The sequence below is a fragment of the Rhipicephalus microplus genome, unplaced genomic scaffold, assembly GCF_043290135.1.
Source record: "Rhipicephalus microplus isolate Deutch F79 unplaced genomic scaffold, USDA_Rmic scaffold_18, whole genome shotgun sequence".
Classification (NCBI taxonomy): Eukaryota; Metazoa; Arthropoda; class Arachnida; order Ixodida; family Ixodidae; genus Rhipicephalus; species Rhipicephalus microplus.
In genome coordinates this window covers 2,172,164-2,190,653 of record NW_027464591.1, presented here as the reverse complement: position 1 = coordinate 2,190,653, position 18,490 = coordinate 2,172,164, and the positions used below count along the sequence as shown (strand labels likewise).

General features: G+C 44.9%; 1 protein-coding gene across 1 annotated transcript in view; it reads left to right on the top strand.

Annotated features, from left to right (window-relative positions):
* Nucleotides 1-18,490, top strand: part of LOC142785160 (phospholipid-transporting ATPase ABCA3-like) — a 68,478-nt gene that overhangs the window by 13,364 nt on the left and 36,624 nt on the right. The window contains exons 5-9 of the mRNA XM_075883615.1: nucleotides 2,572-2,768; nucleotides 3,462-3,750; nucleotides 6,253-6,406; nucleotides 9,916-10,173; nucleotides 12,460-12,707. Coding sequence (XP_075739730.1) covers nucleotides 2,572-2,768; nucleotides 3,462-3,750; nucleotides 6,253-6,406; nucleotides 9,916-10,173; nucleotides 12,460-12,707 — 1,146 coding nt within the window. The remainder of the gene's footprint in view (nucleotides 1-2,571; nucleotides 2,769-3,461; nucleotides 3,751-6,252; nucleotides 6,407-9,915; nucleotides 10,174-12,459; nucleotides 12,708-18,490) is intronic.

Below are 18,490 nucleotides of genomic sequence, written 5' to 3'. Positions count from 1 at the left end.
AGAATAAAAATAGTGATTTTCTTAAATAGAATAATACCTACATTATGTAATACAGTGGTAATATTACAATATAACACACTATGTAAGCCAATAAATTTATATCAGGACATTTGAAAAAGAGAAAAAATAAAAAAAAATAGAAGTTACATCGTGAAGCACTAAAAAGCGAAATATCGCCATACATGGAAGAATATGAAACATAGCAGTTACGATTTGTTCACCAAACACAGCAAAAAAGAGTTGTGAGGTCACTTGTAAAGTACGCATCAAAACTACAGTCGTTAACTTCAGCCCTTGAAGCGGTAAGACAATTCCACTTTTTGAATGTACTCAGTGAACAAATTAGGTAATGCGCGAGTCTGCATGATGAAAGTTCTCGTGTACTTCATGTGTGCAGCAAAGAGAGAGATATATCTGCAAGCGACACTGTTAGACGCAGTTTTTCTGCCGCTGCCATGTTCCAAACAAGTCCAAGTGATTACCATCTTCCGGCATGATGTGCTTTGTGAAAGCAGCGAAGCTCTTCCGACGAATATGGCTCGAACGGTGATGAAATGAGCCTGGTGTCTCCGCCGTGCGAAAGAAGCATGAAGGTTGCTGAAAAAAGGGGTGGGTAGAGACGTCTTTGTTGAGGACCACAGCCAGAAAGGCTGCTCTAGCCTCCCCCGCAATATTTATGAAGGTGGTGTTCTAGTGAAAACAAATACTAAAAATACTGAAAATCAGTATTGTTTTAGAGAGTCGAGGTTTCTAGCTTGTGTCCCCCTCTCCCAAAAAATTTTCTAGACACGGATTTGCCTGTCACTCCAAAACAAAGGACATCCATTTACCATCTGGGTGGAGTCACCCGGGGTGGCGCAGGCCGCGTCTTTACAGGGTACAAACAACGATTCATGCATTCGTGCGTGTGGAGTTCTCATCGCTAAGATAGTTTTGAATTCAGAAGTAGCACGAACGCTGCGCCATTCAATGCAGCGGCTGCGTTTACCAGCGGTGATCTAGTGGTCACGGCGCTCCACAGCTGACTTAATTGCAGGTCATACGATTGAATCACGGCCCCGCAGCCGCATTTTCTTTGAAGGTGAAACTTATTCAGGCCCAGGTAGTTGTAGACTTACATGTACTTAGATTTAAAACCTCTTATGAACATAAATTCTGGAGCTGTCCTGTGACTTAATATGAATGGCTCACCGCAGAAACGTCAAACCTCCAAATTCTAATTAGGAGAATTAAAACAAACGCTAGGTTTGCCTGAAAACATCAGAACTGAACTCCTTCTTTAACTGGGTTTACACTTTACCCTTGAGGAACTCATCGAGGCACAACAAATCTTCCGATTCAAGTGATTAGCCAAGATTAAGCCATTGCGCCAGATTCTACCCAGTCTCGGAATTTCTGACCACATTTTACACAGAGACAAACATAAGATACCACGCACTATCCGTGATGAGCTCACAGTAATAGCCATACCAAGAAACATGCACCCTGAACACAACAAAATCATGACGTGTCAGTAGAGACAGAGCCATGTTCAAGATTTTTGGGCTCAACCATGAGGTGGTCTTTGTCGATGCAGCACGCTACCAAGAACGTCACCGCTTCGCAGCTGCTGTCGTAGGCCACTAAGAACAATGCAAAAGCAGCGCATCAATCATCTCACAATACGTAGAAACGGCAGAGGACGTGACCATCTCGATGGTCATAGACCACATGGAGTCTCATATGTGATAAAACGACTCGCTGACGGCCGTTCGGAACTACGCCAGTGGCAGAATCTCCCCTTGAGGCAATGTACAGGCAAAATTCACGAGGCGGACAAATGCGTAGACATCCTTTGATTCCCAGCCCACACACCCTTAAGTAACCCGGATGTCAGTCCTAATGACATGGCTTACAACGTGGCTTGACATCTATACTTTCCGAGTCGCGTTAGACGAAGTGGCCACGCAAACGAACTTTTCTGCGCTGGTATGGGAATGGGACGATCGGTTCACTAAATTTTGTGACATATCTCAACACTATCGAATGCAAATGCGGAAGTACCTTCCACCTCACGCCAGCCTAAATCGGGTCCAGTCCGTTCAGTGGCGGCAGCTACAAACACGCACGTACACGATCCCCGTAATCTTGCACCACGTATATCCCAAAGTCTATAACACTGATCTACGCCAGTACTGTAGCTGCAGAGCCACTCTTGACCATATCCTATGAAAATGTCCAGCATTATTCAGCGATTCTTAGATGGCGACCTCCAATGAAGACATTCGGGCTCATTGGCAGAACGCGCTGCTAAGTGGGGTCTGGAGGAGCAACTTTGGGCGATCGAGCCGGCCAAGAAAGCTGCCGGGAGACACGGCCTCTTCGTTAGCTCCTATATAGGTGGGAGCCCCACCCAACAATCTGCCGGAAAATAGTAAACTGTACTTCTCTCTCTATGAGATTGTCTTCTACAAGCGGATCATGATTTTGGGAAGTTAACCTTGATCAATTATTATGATTTAGAAGCAAACAAATAGCCTTACTTCGCATTCATTGATGTACCTGTGTGGCAAACATATTCTCGCTTTGCAGGGGTTCGCACAAGTTAGAGAAGATGGAGTGTTCTACGTCGACCACATATTGCCCTTATTAAGGCCAGGTGTAACCACCGTTGAGATCATCCTTTCTGACGAAAACGTGGACGAGTGGCTGCTCCAGTTGGCCAAGGACGATTTGCGTCATTACGTTTTCATGACGCACTTTGGCGTGCAACTGCTGGAACAAGGAAGGTACCACCGTCAGGTCACTAAGCTACCACTGCGAAAAACTGTTCAGAATAAGTGATAGGCACGAATGGGCAAAGCGAAGGACGCTGCACTTCAATAAGTGTTATTAGGTGTAGCGGCAGCGAGTTAGAGTTTTTGTGTGCTTCTTCCAAACACGCCCAATTGATAACTTACTTCAGGTTTGGCGGCTATTGACGAATTGCGCTTAACAGAAGTAAACTTGCTATGATATCGATACCTATACACTATGCTAAGGTATTTTACATCAATATGATATCGAAGCCTATGTCTCAGTACTATAAGGGCCAGTTAATTGCCAGGATACTTGTTAAACTCATTGAAACAGCAGGTGGTTTTCATGACAGCAGCTAGCGCCGTTTCGCCTCCTGCAGGCTGAGATGGCAATCCTGATCTTTTTTCTATGTGGCTTCTGCGGTCCGCTTCGGCAGTGCGACGAATGCTGAAGCACAAAATTTCAATATAAGCGTATCGTGTTGTGTTTGGCGTTACTAGTATGTGATTACACCCAGAAACCGGTAAGGTTTTCGCTAGCGGCGTATCTTGAAAGCAGTCGCTTAGTATTCGTTTCCATTGAGCCGGTCAGCACACCACACCTCAATTTGTATTTTCATTTAGGACACTAATTATTGAGGATTCTGATCACCCAAACGCTTCGTCATTTCACGATCCTCTCAGAACGGTTCTCTGGTACAACGGCGAGATCCAGCACATGGCGCTATTGGTACTGACGCTGTTCAACAATGAGCGCCTGCACTTCATCACCGGTAAAACTGATGTGCTGTTCAGCTTCGAGGTGACTGTGCTCGACAGCGCCAATGTGGGTGGTGAAGGAGAGCACGGGGAGAGCCATGGCGCCTATAGGGAGCTGCTGCCTCAGATCCTGCGCTCCATATTTCTTCCCATGGTGTCCAGCCTGATGTGCAGCAATTTTGTGCTTTTTCCAATCACCGAGCGGGCACTGCAGGTATAGCTTGCCAAACTTTTATTTTTTTAGGGGGAACGTGGCAATAAGAATGATTAATTTGGTCAAAATGTACAGTTTTTCAATTTGTCTTTTTCTGCAATACTGAGACCATGTTTGTTTATTGCATGGGGATTTATTAGACCAACGTAAGTAAGGTAAGTTAAGAAAAAAAAGCATTTTATTAGTGTGTTCTCATCAAAAACTATGACAAAGTGGAGCTTCGGAAAATGAATATCTGCAGCTTTCCTTTAGCACACAGTCACCATACTAAGCATAATTAACATAATTGTAGAGTGGAGATATTCGAGCTCCAGATAGCATTAACGCTGCATTTCTACAATAAAAATAGTCCCTACTTTTTTCCTATATTGGTTTTCTTAGCCTCTAGCTCCAATTTCTGAGACCTGCATTTTCTCAGCTTCCATTTTCTGAGCAGTTTCTGTAAATGAACTCTGAGCCATTCCACATCATATGAAGATATAGCCATTTTGTTTTCTTCACCTTCTTCCTAAGACATTTGTGAGTACCATAAAGCTTCCCACATATAGGTGCACATCGTACAGATTTTTATATTTGGCTTGTTGTGAAAAGTCCGAGCAAGAAAATATGTAGAAGACATTAAAAAATTTATGTGTCTCTTTGAATATAAAAAAGCAATAGCATCATGGCACAGCACAAGCCCTTGTGAATATTATGTAAAAATTTCATCACATTGTTTTCATAAATGATAAAGACCTTCATTGCAGCTTGCCCCCTAATTTCTACCGTCTTACAAGATAATGCGTGTGAGACACTGCTGAACACATGACTTTTTTATATACTGCTTGTTCTAAGTATGAAGTGGACACAATATTTTTCAAGCAGCGCCTTCCTAGTAACGCATTTCCATTTCGTTTGAGATAATGAGTATCAGTATGTAGTGCTTTACACGCCTTTAGTAGGCCTAGAAGACGTAAACAGAAACAGTCTTCTACGGCACAAAACTCATTATATGTCCCCCCAAACGTTTAAAATGAAGAACACCTTGTGATGATGGTTACTTGCAGGCGAAGAAGAAGCGTCTTATAAATGCCCGAAGTATTTATTTCGAAGGGCAAACCACACCCACCGCCACCACGTTTCCGAAGTTCGAATAGTTTTACGTCCGAAAACCGTGGTATCATTAAGACAAATTCTGTAAAGGAGGGCTCTTTCGCCCAGAATATCTGGACTTCCTAAAGCCAAGTGCATGGCCCTACGGCGTTTGGACTTAACTGAAATACAACTACAGCGGGTGGAATTCAACCCTCACGTTTTCTTCGCCTGCATGAACGCAGTTTATTCGGAATGCAGAATGCTAATGGGACGTGACCGAAAGGCTGATTTTGTACATACCACTTGTATTCAGTGTGCTTTACTGGTGAAACAGCGATCAGTCAGCTGCATTAAATTACAAGCCTCGGTAATGCGGGCTGTAAACATTAACTAACAAAAGAGTGCTCTTTATTTTGTGTATCTGCCATATTGATGTCCAGGTGTGGCTCGGCGTTTTACTCTATGGATACTCTAAAGAACGAGGAGCAAATACACCTTATTGAAAAAAAGTACCGGAGGTCAGACCTTATATACACCGATTCTATAGTGTTTGAATGAATGGCTGTATTAAGGGAAATCGACAGGGTGTGGTGATTTGTTGTGACTTGGCTTGACATGACGAGATTACGTGATACCACGCGAAATTCTGAAAGAAAACTTTGCAATAGCATTGATTGCTCCGACTTTGTGGGATCTCCGCGCTCAAAACACGTGCGTTCGGGATGCTGAATGCTGATGGGACGGGACCGAAAGGCTGAATTTGGACATACCATTTGTATTCAGTGTGCTTTGCTAGTGACCGATCGGCCAGCTACATTAAATTACAAGCCTCGGGAATGCGGTCTTTTAATCCATAATCTGTCCAGATCACTGGAAGGGTAAATTAGGCTACTTGTTTAGGAGTTAAAGATATGTCCCTGCGTCGAATTATTTTTAGAGGTTCGGATGAGCAGCACTGCCAAAAATGTGGGATAAAGAGCGTGCAAGTAAAATATAATCGGATTAATTTAGCGTCAAGCGCGTAAGCTGGCCCCCAAGGACTACGCTAAATAGTTTTAAAAGTTTAAAAATTCAAAAAAAAAATCACAGGTTCACCCGGGTGGTGCAGACACAAAGAAGCTCTACACTGTATGTTGGTCATATTTTCTAGGTGTACTTCAACGTTTTGCTTTGCGAAGGACACAACACGCACTTTCAAACTTACGGAGCGTTCATGCTTAGAGAGCGGTCATACCCAGCCATAGCTATGAGGTTCGCAGGAACGGTGAACTTGAACACGTGCCCACTGCCTCCTACTCACATCTAATTCTGCTAAAAGGGTGTATTGCTCGGCTTCGATTACACTGCATAGTTCAGTGCGTGAAGCTTTATGCATTTCTCCTCGCTGGAAGAGCACTTAAAGCTTGCTTCATTGTTTTTTACTCTCAGGTGAAGCACCTGCATATCATTACGGGAATTGGGCCGTTCCTCTACTGGATCACCAATTTCCTCTGGGATTTTATGTTTTACATGGGCACCGCCATTTTCATCTTGCCGCCCATTGCTTACTTCCACGCCGACTCGCTGGATTTCAACTACATTCGTAAGTCCTCGAGTTACGTAGGTTAGGGTACACCTTCGCCCACACGCCCATAGGGCGTCTTCGCTCCTCTTCATGTCTTTGGCAATAATTCAAATGTAGTCTAGATAAGCAGAACCTCCACATGCAAGAAACTTTCGTCGATTATGAGTGGTTGTTGGGTCAAAAGGTAAATGCGGTTGCCCGAGTCAAAGGCAGTTGTTGTACCACACACGCTATGATGTTTTGTGCCCATATTTCCGGGTAGAAGAGAGTTAACGTACATTTGCCTTTCAGAAGGTTCGTTTATTCATTTGTAGGTATTTGCGCACAGTGACAGTTTGATTATAAGGCCAAATAGCATTATATTAAATGCGAAGAGTTTCTTAGTGAACTTCAGCGACTTTAAGCGAATCTATCTATCTATCTATCTATCTATCTATCTATCTATCTATCTATCTATCTATCTATCTATCTATCTATCTATCTATCTATCTATCTATCTATCTATCTATCTATCTATCTATCTATCTATCTATCTATCTATCTATCTATCTATCTATCTATCTATCTATCTATCTATCTATCTATCTATCTATCTATCTATCTATCTATCTATCTATCTATCCGTCTATCTATCTATCTATCTATCTATCTATCTATCTATCTATCTATCTATCGATCTATCTATCTATCCGCTTACGCTGGAGGGCACTCGTGTTCACCCCCTTAACTTGGCCTGAACCAAAATTAGCATGGAAGGATAAGATGGTTTGACGAATAATAGGCGCTGCTGAGGACCTCAATAAAGTCACAATTTTGTCACGTACGTCGTCAAACACGTCCCGCCGGACAGTGGCACATTACCCACGGGCGGGTATGTGCCGCTGGTGTGTGGGTTTGTGCCACAGGTGATTGACACTTAGTGTCTACCGAGGAATGACGCGAACACACATGGGCAATTCTAACGTGCGAGCGTTAAGAAATACCCGAAATCGGTAGCGTCAACCCCACAAATGCAAAGAATAAATGTCAGTGTCCCAGCTGGAATCGAAACCAAGCATTCTGCGTTGCAATGAAGCATTTTACCACAGTGCTACGCTAGTTCTCGGAAATACTTTTCAAATAGACGTTAATCTTTATGAAACGTCAATAGTGGTTGCAATGCTGCCTACCCAATTAACATTACACATTTGCTCCTTTCACCTCTCCATCACGTCGGGTCAACGTTAATTGTGGTTGCCATCCGCTGAAGTTGATTCATGTCGCAGTGTTCAGGGCCAGCATCCTCGCGAGCATCACCGCTTCATATCAGCTTCTGGTGTTGCTAATGCGTATGTTCCAGTTGGCATCGTTGCGCGAGTGCAAATAACTTCTTATATAAACATCTGCAACTGTTCAACATATGTCTGTGCGTGCAATGTTTGCACATATATTTAGCGTCACTTCATGAAGTGTCACACAATAAAATTGCAACGCAGTCACCTTACCTCCACATGCTTCGCATAACGTTGATTCCCAGGTGCACGAGATCTGCCATATTTTTTAATATTAAACTGTAGATGACATTTCTATAAATAAATATTAAAAAAGAGACCTTTATTCAGGCTACCCATTGAGGTGCATTGTACACATACGTGGTCGTAAGTTCATTTTGCAATTATTTGCACTAGTGGCCAAGAAAAAGCAAGTTACATTGTGCAAAAAGATGAAACGCGCTTATTGCGTAGCCATTTTTTTATGTGCTTCGTAAGCTTACAACTGACCACTTAGGATGTTCGACAGCTATTTCGCCGTGACACGTTCCAAGACCACAGTCAAAAGTTAAGCTCAAATGAACACAGCCACAAAAATTTACGCACGTTTTCAAAACCTAAGGTATGTGTCTATTCATGTAATAATAGAATATGACTGGCTGTAGAGAAAATAAATATTTATTTTAGGCCAATGAGCAATAATTGCTGAAACACACACAAAGACATATGAATTTTTTTTCTTCGGTTATAATGTCCAGTGCTGTAGAATCCGGCTGTATGAATTTGATTCCTTTTTGTACTGTTGATAATTCGCGTCCGAAGAGGCTGCAGGCCTTTCACCCTCTGCGGCCTTTACTGTAAGCACATATATCAAATTGCTCTCGGTTTAAATAACTTCCCAGGGTATTGCGGTGCATCCTCCAACCAGTACTAATCAGTGTTGTTATCTTAATCTCTCTCTTCTCGGCTTGCAGAACTCATATTTATATTGAATATACTGCATGGCTACGCTGCGCTACCGTTCATCTACATATGTTCCTTCTGTTTCGACAACCCTGGCTTCGGATTCTCTGCGCTTGCCATCTCTACGTTTATAATATGTTTGTAGGCAATGAGCTTTGCACTGTCGCAATGTATGGGGCATAGCTAGCCTCAGTTTAATTTTATTTCACAAATCAGGCACAGTTAAGCTTCAACTAATCCGCGAACACTCCTTTGATTTGAAGTGTACCATGGGTTCACGAGAACATTTATGCTGCTTGTGATTATTCTCTTCATGCTAGAAAAACTTGCATATGATTGAAGATGCGAGCTTCACTATACTTTGAGAAGAACATGGTGTGCCTAGTGCCCACACACCAATAACGTTAAACCAGTTCTCTTTAGTTTAGGCTTCTCTATGTATAGACAAGAATTTATGGATCCACCAATTAGCGGCCATATTTTGCCAGGAAATCCGGTTAAGCTAGCCGACTGCAAAGAAAGTGTTTGGTTCGATTTTTTCTCATGATTACCTATGGCGGCCAATTTTGAGATGTTCTTATCAGCTGTTAGGCCTTTTTATCCTAAAATACACACTAACAATACGACCAGTGGAAGACGACGGTGAATGGGCATTGGTATTGAGGTATGGTCTATGCCATAGACACGACTGCGAAGTGACAGAGGTGATCAATTTGTCTGCGTGATTTCAGAAAACAGAATTCTCCGCTTCTGAAAAGTATTTCTTTGGTCGCCTGCGAAGACACGAACTGATCTTATGGTGCCAAAAGGGTTCGTATTTTCGATGAGTGCGCGCCAACTTTTGCGGCACAAAGCAAATGCAGTGATATTGTGCAGCTGGCGTGCGTCTCCGTCGGCCTCACCAGCCTGAGTTGAAGTGATGCGCTGTTTGGGTTTCAGTGGTATTTGTATCGTCACCGTAACAGTGAATACTGCCAATCTCGCCTCTCCACCGAACAAAAGTGCCTCTATGACAGGGTTAAGCCGGCACATAACTGTTCGCGTATGATCGGACGCCTGCAAATGTGCATACTTTGCGTGATCGCGGAAAACGTGTGGATTCCAGACTTACTTTTCAAGCTTTTCGATATTTCTGTTTTCTTTTGTTGTTTGTCACACTGACTTTGTAAATAACCACAGCTTTTTAATCATGGTGTTCGCTGACAGGGTAAATTTCGTCACACTCGTAATTACACACATATTGTGTGCAAACAAATTGTTCACGTCAAACCGGTTAATCAAGAATGCTCATATCTGTCTATCGTTCATGTCCAGCGTCACTTTGCTGCACGGGTGCCGTGTTCATGGAGCACTACGCGGAAACGCTGAACAACTTTCCACTCGTGGTCTTCATCGAGACGATACTCCAAATGGCGCGGCTTCTGCCTTCCTACTCGTACTCGCGTGGCATGACGAAAGTGCTGCAGTTGGCCACCGAAAACGCGGTGTGCCAACGCGGTGGAGAGGACCTCGAGAATACCTGCCAAGAAAAGTCTGTTGCCTTCAAGATGTCACTGCTGCAGTGCTGCAAGCGTAAGAGATTTCGCACGTCACGCATAAGTGAAATATAGGTCTTGCCTTTTGTTTGCGCATTCTGGAAAGTACACTGTGCAAAAAAGTTTTGTATAGAAAACAAAAGTTTCAAGAACCCTTTACTAGCGGAAAATTTAAGAAACTAAGCTTGTCAAGTGCGTGCCTCAAATACAGCTTTTTTTGCTGCGAAAGCTGTATGTATGGCTAGGAGAAATGAGAAGTCATCTGGAAGTGGGGTCACAAGCGTCCTCCATTGGCTGTATTATCAGTTACGCCGTTTGCAATCACGTGCGCCATTGGCTGGGTTCCGAGTGACATCTTTGCAGCCGTGGTGCCAAGCCCACATCCAACCGTTTCTCCTGAAACATCCGGTCGACTTGGTTCGCGATGTCAGATGCTTGCAACAACGTGATGTTTCGGCGTCAATGTGATGATAGCAAGAACACGTTCACTGCTGCAAACGCCACTTTTGGCGGGAGTTTCTCCTGCGGCACATTGGCTTTGGCTGCGACGTCTGGGACCGCCTGTGGTTCAAGAACTACCACTTTCGTTAACGCATAGCGTAACGAATTTACCAGCTTATTACATTCCACCATGACCGTCATCGTGCGAGACACAGTATGCCGCATGTGAGATAGACACTGCGATGAACCCGAGCGAAACGCGTGTCGAATCTCATTAAGCTGCACGAACATGTAAACTATATTTGTGGAACTCTTCAATGTCACGTCGGGTTGAAACCATTGCTAAACACAGGGGCCGCACGTGTCAGGTTTCGCTTGTTAACCGTTTGCATGGAGTGCTGGGGCTGTGATTTTTTATTGCTTCCTGTCTTTTTAGGGGTGAAGCTCCTTAAGGCGTAGGTCGGTCGTCACCTGTATGCATGCGTGTATGTAGTAACCACCTCACAGCATACCCACGGAGTGAATGATGATGAGTGGGGCGAAGCTTTGGAGGTTTTTATCGGGAAACCATGAATCCTCTGCTGGCCGCGTCCGTCCGTCATCTGTCTGTCTGTCTGTCTGTCTGTCTGTCTGTCTGTCTGTCTGTCTGTCTGTCTGTCTGTCTGTCTGTCTGTCTGTCTGCCTGCCTGCCTGCCTGCCTGTCTGTATGTATGTATGTATGTATGTATGTATGTATGTATGTATGTATGTATGTATGTATGTATGTATCTTTGTATGTTTGTATGTATGTATGTATGTATGTATGTATGTATGTATGTATGTATGTATGTATGTATGTATGTATGTATGTATGTATGTATGTATGTATGTATGTATGTATGTATGTATGTATGTATGTATGCTTTACGCACGGATGGACGCATGGATGGACGGATGAACAGACGCACAGACGAACGCATGGAAGGACGCATGGACGGACGCACGGAGTACAAACAGATGGACGGACACTCAGAGGGACGCATGGATGGAGGGACGTATGGACGGATGGACGCACGGATGAACACCCAGATGCAAGCACGGACGCGCAGACAAACGGACAGATGCTTGGACGGACGGATGGACGCACAGATGGATGGGCAGACGCACAGACGGACGTAAGCGAGAACAAACAGATGCACGGAAGCGCGGACGGACTGATGGACGCTTCACCCCACTCATCAATATTCTCTTCGTGGATATACTGTGATTTTTTTTCGTCACATTAAACACGACGGTAACTGCACCAAATCGTGACACAAGACTCACGTTCCGGTGCTGGCCCCGAATGTGAGTCTTTTGCCACGATTGGTTGATATGCGTTCAAATCAGTTAAACATTTGAACAATCTGCATATAAAAAACGCTAATAATTGATAAGTTCAGCATTGAGTGAGCATGAGGTAATTAAAAGTAGTACATGCAAATTCACATACGACCGGCGCACCTCTGAGGGGCACTTATGTAGGGCTGCTGACACCAGCTGCTTCCTGCTATGACGATGCCACCATTTAAATCTTGAATGAACGGATGTTAGTGGATGGATTTATGCGCTCCCATAGTTGAGTACTGAGTACTCTAAATTGTTAACCACTACTTCTAAACACGCTTTGGATAGATACAAGTTTATTACACCAGGGACGGCTTTATGCTCTCTCATGGTAAAGTATCAAGTGCTCTTTTGATACATATTTTTTTTTCTAAACACGCTTTGCTTTTGTCCATAAGCCACCGTCAGAAAAATGAGCTAAGGCCGCGCCTCTAAATTTTTCAATGAGGTGCTGGCTAAGAATAGCTAAAGAAATCTCTTAACATACTGAATTTCTTCTCTTTTTCTATGCGTGCAGACATCGCTGAACCTGACCCTTATCGTTACGCAATCAGCCCTCTGGACGTGCACTCGTACTCTGCTTTTTACAAGGTGCTCACCCTGTTTCTGGAAGGGCCGCTGCTTTTCGGTCTGCTAGTGTACGCCGAATACTACTTGCTGCGCCAACTCGACCGACACTTGACTGCGCCTGAGGCCGAAAACAATCTGCGCCTCCTAGTCCCGCCTGCAGAACAAGGAGTCATCGGAGGATTATCGCTCTCCAAGGTATATATGAATGACGTTCTGTCGGGTGCGTTACGCTGGAAGTTCTCAAAACCGTTCATTAGTGGCATGAGTACCGTGCAAAGCTCGTGTTCCAACTCCAAGCACTTCTGGTTGGGTGCGGGCTTGTGGTTTTTAGAATAATCAGAAGTCTCGTAGAACACAAAACTGGAACGAAGGTTATGATGCTGGCTGAAGCGAACAGTAACTATGATACACGCTGTATCACAGTACAAGTTTGCTTAATATGTTGCCAAGCCCCATTCGCCCTTAAATAATGTCAACGTATTTAAGGACTTCATTATAAAGTGCACGGTTTTTTGTTATGAGCATCTGGGATTTTCGAAACACCCGATGAGGGAGATCTGAATCGCGAGATTTTTGCGACGTGAGTTCTGAGATCCGCTTCCGCACCACGATCAAACGCTAAGTCGACCACGAAAATACAACAAGGCCCTTGAGCGCCACGGGAAGTTTCACTGCCGGTCAGCAGAGCCCATGATTAGGGACGTCTGCATTTTTTATGGATGAAGCTCCTTAGATTTGGCCTTGTCTTCTGTTGTGGTCACGGCATGCAATCGCTGCTATAGTCAGATTATGTGAAACTAAAAAGAAAACTTTTACAGTGGACGGCAAGGTAAAAGATCGCTGTTACCAGTGAAAAATAACCTATCGAGAAGAGTTTATTTCTTGTAAATTGTGCCTAAACGTCGAGGCTTCTCAAGCAAACCTGCCACACAAAAGCACACGTCGAGAACTATACATCCCTCATTAATTTCTCATATTTTCCATCATTCCGTATATAAGTTTCCATATTTAAATAGTATAGAGTACCGAGTAGTCTAAATCGTTAACCACGTTTTCTAAACACAAATGTTTTGCGGGCCTCTGCCAGCAGCGGTGGGACGGCCTTTGCTCTCCCATCGAAGAGTACCAAACACTCTGAATAATGAAACACTTTCGCCATACACACATCTCGGCACCATTAAGATGGCGCGTTCTCCTATTCGCTTTCATGCACCCTACACTCTAGCGATTTCCCAAATCATCCTTGAATGACCTAATACAACAAGAAGGCGAAATAAATTTACACTTATATAATAATTCACTGATGTATCTTTACTTACATTACATGAATAGATGCTCGGGTAACGTATGGTTACTCACACATACGATGCCCAGAGCTTCACTGACTGGCCATTATTCATTTCGTGGAGATGGTGCTGTCTCCGTTTTTGGGAGTGGAAGCTTGCCAACGCTGGTAACAAACTCGGACTAAGCAGAGATGAAGCACACTGGTCATAGTTATCGCATGGGGGCTGCATGCCAAATCATGGTCACACTGTCGCCGGTGTACCGATGCCAACTAGGTGCTTGGTTCATGACACCGAAGTTCAGCTACGCCACTTTTAACAACTTCCATTGTCAACAGCAGATGTCCATTTTCAGTGTTTCGGTTCAGTAGTTCTTCCACTTCGTGTACGTGCTTCGCGTCTATCACTTTGTGTATGCCCTTTTGGTCTATGCTTCACCTCCGGTTTTATACGTGCTAAGGTAAGCATCGTCGCGCCTGCCCTTTTGGTCTATACTTCACTTCCGGTTACAACTGTGCTAAGGTAAGCATCTGAGAGAACCTCGGTCAAAAATTGTCGACATCACGGGCCTGATGCACTGGAGCGAAAAGTATGTGTAAGTGGTCCAAGAAGACACTTCTTATCATGCGGATTGCTGCGTTGTAGAAAAGAGTTGATGGTTAGGAGGTTGGCTGCAAGCGAGTGCTGACTGGGTGCGTTGAATCTGCAGCAATTTTTGTCCACAGGGATATAAAATGTATGTCACGCGGCAGGGACTCCTGTACATGCAAGAACCCATCTTGGCAGCGCTGTGCTACCCCACTTCTATCGTAGGCAATATGTATTATGACGCAGTAATATTAAAAAACCTCGGGAGCTTAATAAAATATTCCTACATCCTGACCTGGAAGCGCGCATATAGCGGTAATACAGGCCATTTTGTGTTATGTTCTGTAGAGACAAAGATTTAAATTGCAACACTTTCCGAATGATTCATATACCCTTGACGCAGGTTGTACTCTCATAATCATAGATCTCTGCTATTCTGAACTGAACTTGTGAGCACACATGCAGCGTGGAATTTGAAACTTCGACACATCTCACTTGTGCAGAAACTACCCGCAAGTAAAGGGCCCGAGATGCTTCCTTAAAGTACCGAATTAGAATTTCATTGCTTACGTGATTTCGGGTTCTATATAAGCTACACTGACGGGTCTATAAACGTTATGCCGGGAACCAGTAATGAATACATCAATAACACGAGCAAAATCTTGAACCGGCAACTCGGTCGTTCCTTTCGGTTTGATTAAGCCTTTTGGCATCTCACACAACGTAAGAATGTCCATTTGCTGATATTATGAGGAAGAGCTTTATTCGAGGTGAGCTCGAGCTGGCACACACTGATGATGATATCTACAGATGAGGAAATTATACAAATGATGATGACATGTACAATTGATAAAGAAGGGTCGGTGACTGCGCTCACACTGATTCCCAGTCACGCTGAAAGCAGCCTCCTGGCCGCGCGAGAGACAATATTAGGAATTGCGTCGGGTGTACAGTTTCAGCCGAGAAACGTGCACAATTTCTGTCCCATGGCAACGGTGGTCAGAGGGAGCGTTAAGTGGTGAGATACGGTTATTGACGGGGGAAGTTTGTTCAATCACCGTATAAGGCCCTTTAAAAGGACTGAGGAATTTTTCACATAAGCCGGGCACACGCACGGGAGTCCACAGAATAACTTCGTCTCCTGGGGAAAAGGTGACAGCACGGTGTGTTGAGTCGTAGCGAGACTTGCGAGCTTCCTGAGAGATGCCGGTGTTGATTCGGGCCAGATGACGGCAGTGCTCGAGGCGAGACAAAAATTGTGTGGATAAAGGGCTTGCTGAGGTAGCAGGAGCCGAAAGGAAGGAGACGTCCAGAGTTACACTTGGAGAGCGGCCATGAAACAGAAAATAATAGGGAGAAAAGCCGGTTGTGCGTTGCGTAGCTGTATTGTAGGCGAACGTTACGAATAGCCAAAATGGCGTCCCAGTTCATGTGGTCAGGGCAATCATGTCCGAGAGGGTACGATGAAAGCGTTCAGTCAAGTCATTTGTTTGAGGATGATAAGTAGAAGTTGTTTTGTGGATGGTGTTGGCGGCTCGTAGAACCATGGCAACAATAGAGGAAAGAAAGACCTTGCCGCGGTCACTGAGCAGAACACGTGGAGCTCAGTGGCGTAAAAATATGTTACGCAGAAAAAAATCTGCTACTTCAGTGGCTGTACCAGCGTGCAGTGAGGCGGTTTCCGCGTAACGAGTGAGGTGATCACCAACCGTTACAATCCAACGATTTTCATTGGAGGTCACGGGAAGGGGGCCGTACACGTCTATCCCGACGACTTCGAATGGCAAAGTGCGACAAGGAAGAGGTTGGAGAAAGCCAGAAGGAGCAGTAGTGGGTCATTTTCGCCGTTGACATAAGGCACAAGAAGAAACACATTTGGCAATCGCGGATGAGAGGCCAGGCCAGGTGAACCGACTGTGTATTTTGTAGTACGTTTTGTGATAGCCGAGATGCCCAGCAGCAGAGTCATCGTGGAATGTCTCAAGAACTTGACGTTGTAGACAACTTGGTATAACGGAGACCCATTTGTTTCCTTCAACGTGGTAAATATAGCGATGTAAAACACCACCGTGAAGCTTGAATTGTTTCAGTTGTCGGCGAAGTCAAGCGTTCGGAGGAGTGGATGTACCTTCTAAGCGTGCTAGTATGGAGCGGCAGTAAGGGTCAACGCATTGATGCGACACAAGGGTGGAAGGGTGGCCGGATCTTAGCCAACTGAGACCTGCGATGAGTAATGCAGCGGTGGAAATTAGTGACGGTGGGTTATCATGGTTGGGTAGAGGGCAGCGAGAGAGAGCGTCAGCATCTTGGTGCTTCTTACCAGACCTGTAGACGAAATCAAAGTTGTGCTCTTGTAAACGAAGCACCCAGCGGCCAAGACGACCCGATAAGTTCTTTAGCGACGAAAGCCAGCACAATGCGTTGTGGTCGGTGACGACTGTGAAGTGGCGGCCGTGGAGGTATGGACGAAATTTTTGTACCGCCCATACAACAGCAAGGCACCCTTGTTCGGTTATTGTATAAATTTTCTCGGCAGCAGTCAAAGCACGGCTGGCGTAAGCGATGACACGTTCGCGTGCGGTGTTGTCACGCTGCAGTAGAACGGCACCGAGATCATGACCACTGGCGTCAGTGTGAAGAATTGTGGGTGCACCTGGATCGAAATGACATAGTACCGGGTCGGATGTCAGGGCTTGCTTCAACGCCAGCAAAGCCTTTTCACAGTCTTCAAACTAGACGAATGCCATGTTACTTGCGAGCAGTTGATGGAGCGGAGAGGCAAGCCTCTCGAAATTGCGTATGAAGCGCCGAAAGTAGGATGCCAAGCCGAGAAAACTGCGCAGGTCTTTTTGACACAACGGACGGGGAAACTCGAGGACGGCGGCAAGTTTTTCAGGATCCGGCCGAATACCGTCTTTGCTGACTAAGTGCTCTAGAACCTTGATCGTCTTGCTTGCGAAGGTGCATTTTTTCGTATTCAGCTGTAAACGAGCTTCTGCAAGGCAACCTAGGACTTCTTCGAGACACTGTGAATGTTGCGAAAAGGTACACGAAAACACTATGATGTCGTCTAGGTAGCATAAGCAGGTTTTACACTTCAGGCCACGCAGTACGCTGTCGATCATACGTTCGAAGGTAGCAGGCGCGTTACAAAGTCCGAAAGGCATTACGTTGAATTCATATAGCCCATCTGGGGTGGTAAAAGCCGTCCTCTCTTTGTCAGATTCAGACACTGGTATTTGCCAGTAGCCCAATCGCAGGTAAAGGCTCGAAAAATACTCTGCGCCATGCAACGAATCTAGTGCGTCATCAATTCGTGGTAGAGGGTAAACATCTTTGCGCGTTATTTTGTTCAGTGCCCGGTAATCAACGCAAAAACGTACCGTTCCGTCTTTCTTTTGCACCAACACAACTGGCGAAGACCGCGGACTCGAGGAAGGACGTATGATATTTCGTCGAAGCATGCCTGATACGTTTACCTCGATTATCTTCCTTTCTGCGAGAGACACGCGATATGGGCGCCGGTGAACTATGCGGAAGCCGTCAGTGTGAATTCGGTGAGTCGCAGAAGTTGTCATACCTAGGACAGCGGAATGAACGTCAAACAAAGGGCGATGTCTGTACAATAAATTCAGCAATTCTTGACTCTAGGCTGCTGTCAAATCAGGGCTTATCGTCACCGATAGAGGAGTGGGAGAGTTGAGTGGTGGCGTGCTTGGCTCTGGTAGGTCTTCTTGACTTGGAAGGGCAACAATTGCAACAGGATGCGGGTCAATAGCGCATGTGACTGTTGATCCACAGGGCAACAATAAAGGTTCGGGGGTCTGATTTAACGCAGTGATAAAAGCAGACCCTTCAGAAAAACGAACAAGGCCTGGAATGATCAGAATGTCTCGATGTACCGTGTGGCCGTAAGGTAATAGAAGCACGTCGCCATCCACAATGTTGCTGCAATCAACGCTAATTACTTCTTTTCGGAATGGCCAAAGAACATAATCTGAAGCGGTGACGAGACGAATGCGCTGTACGGGTTCCGATACAGAAGAGTCGGTGGGATTGAGGTGGATGAGGCGCTGACGACAAGATATAGAAGCGCGTGCAGAC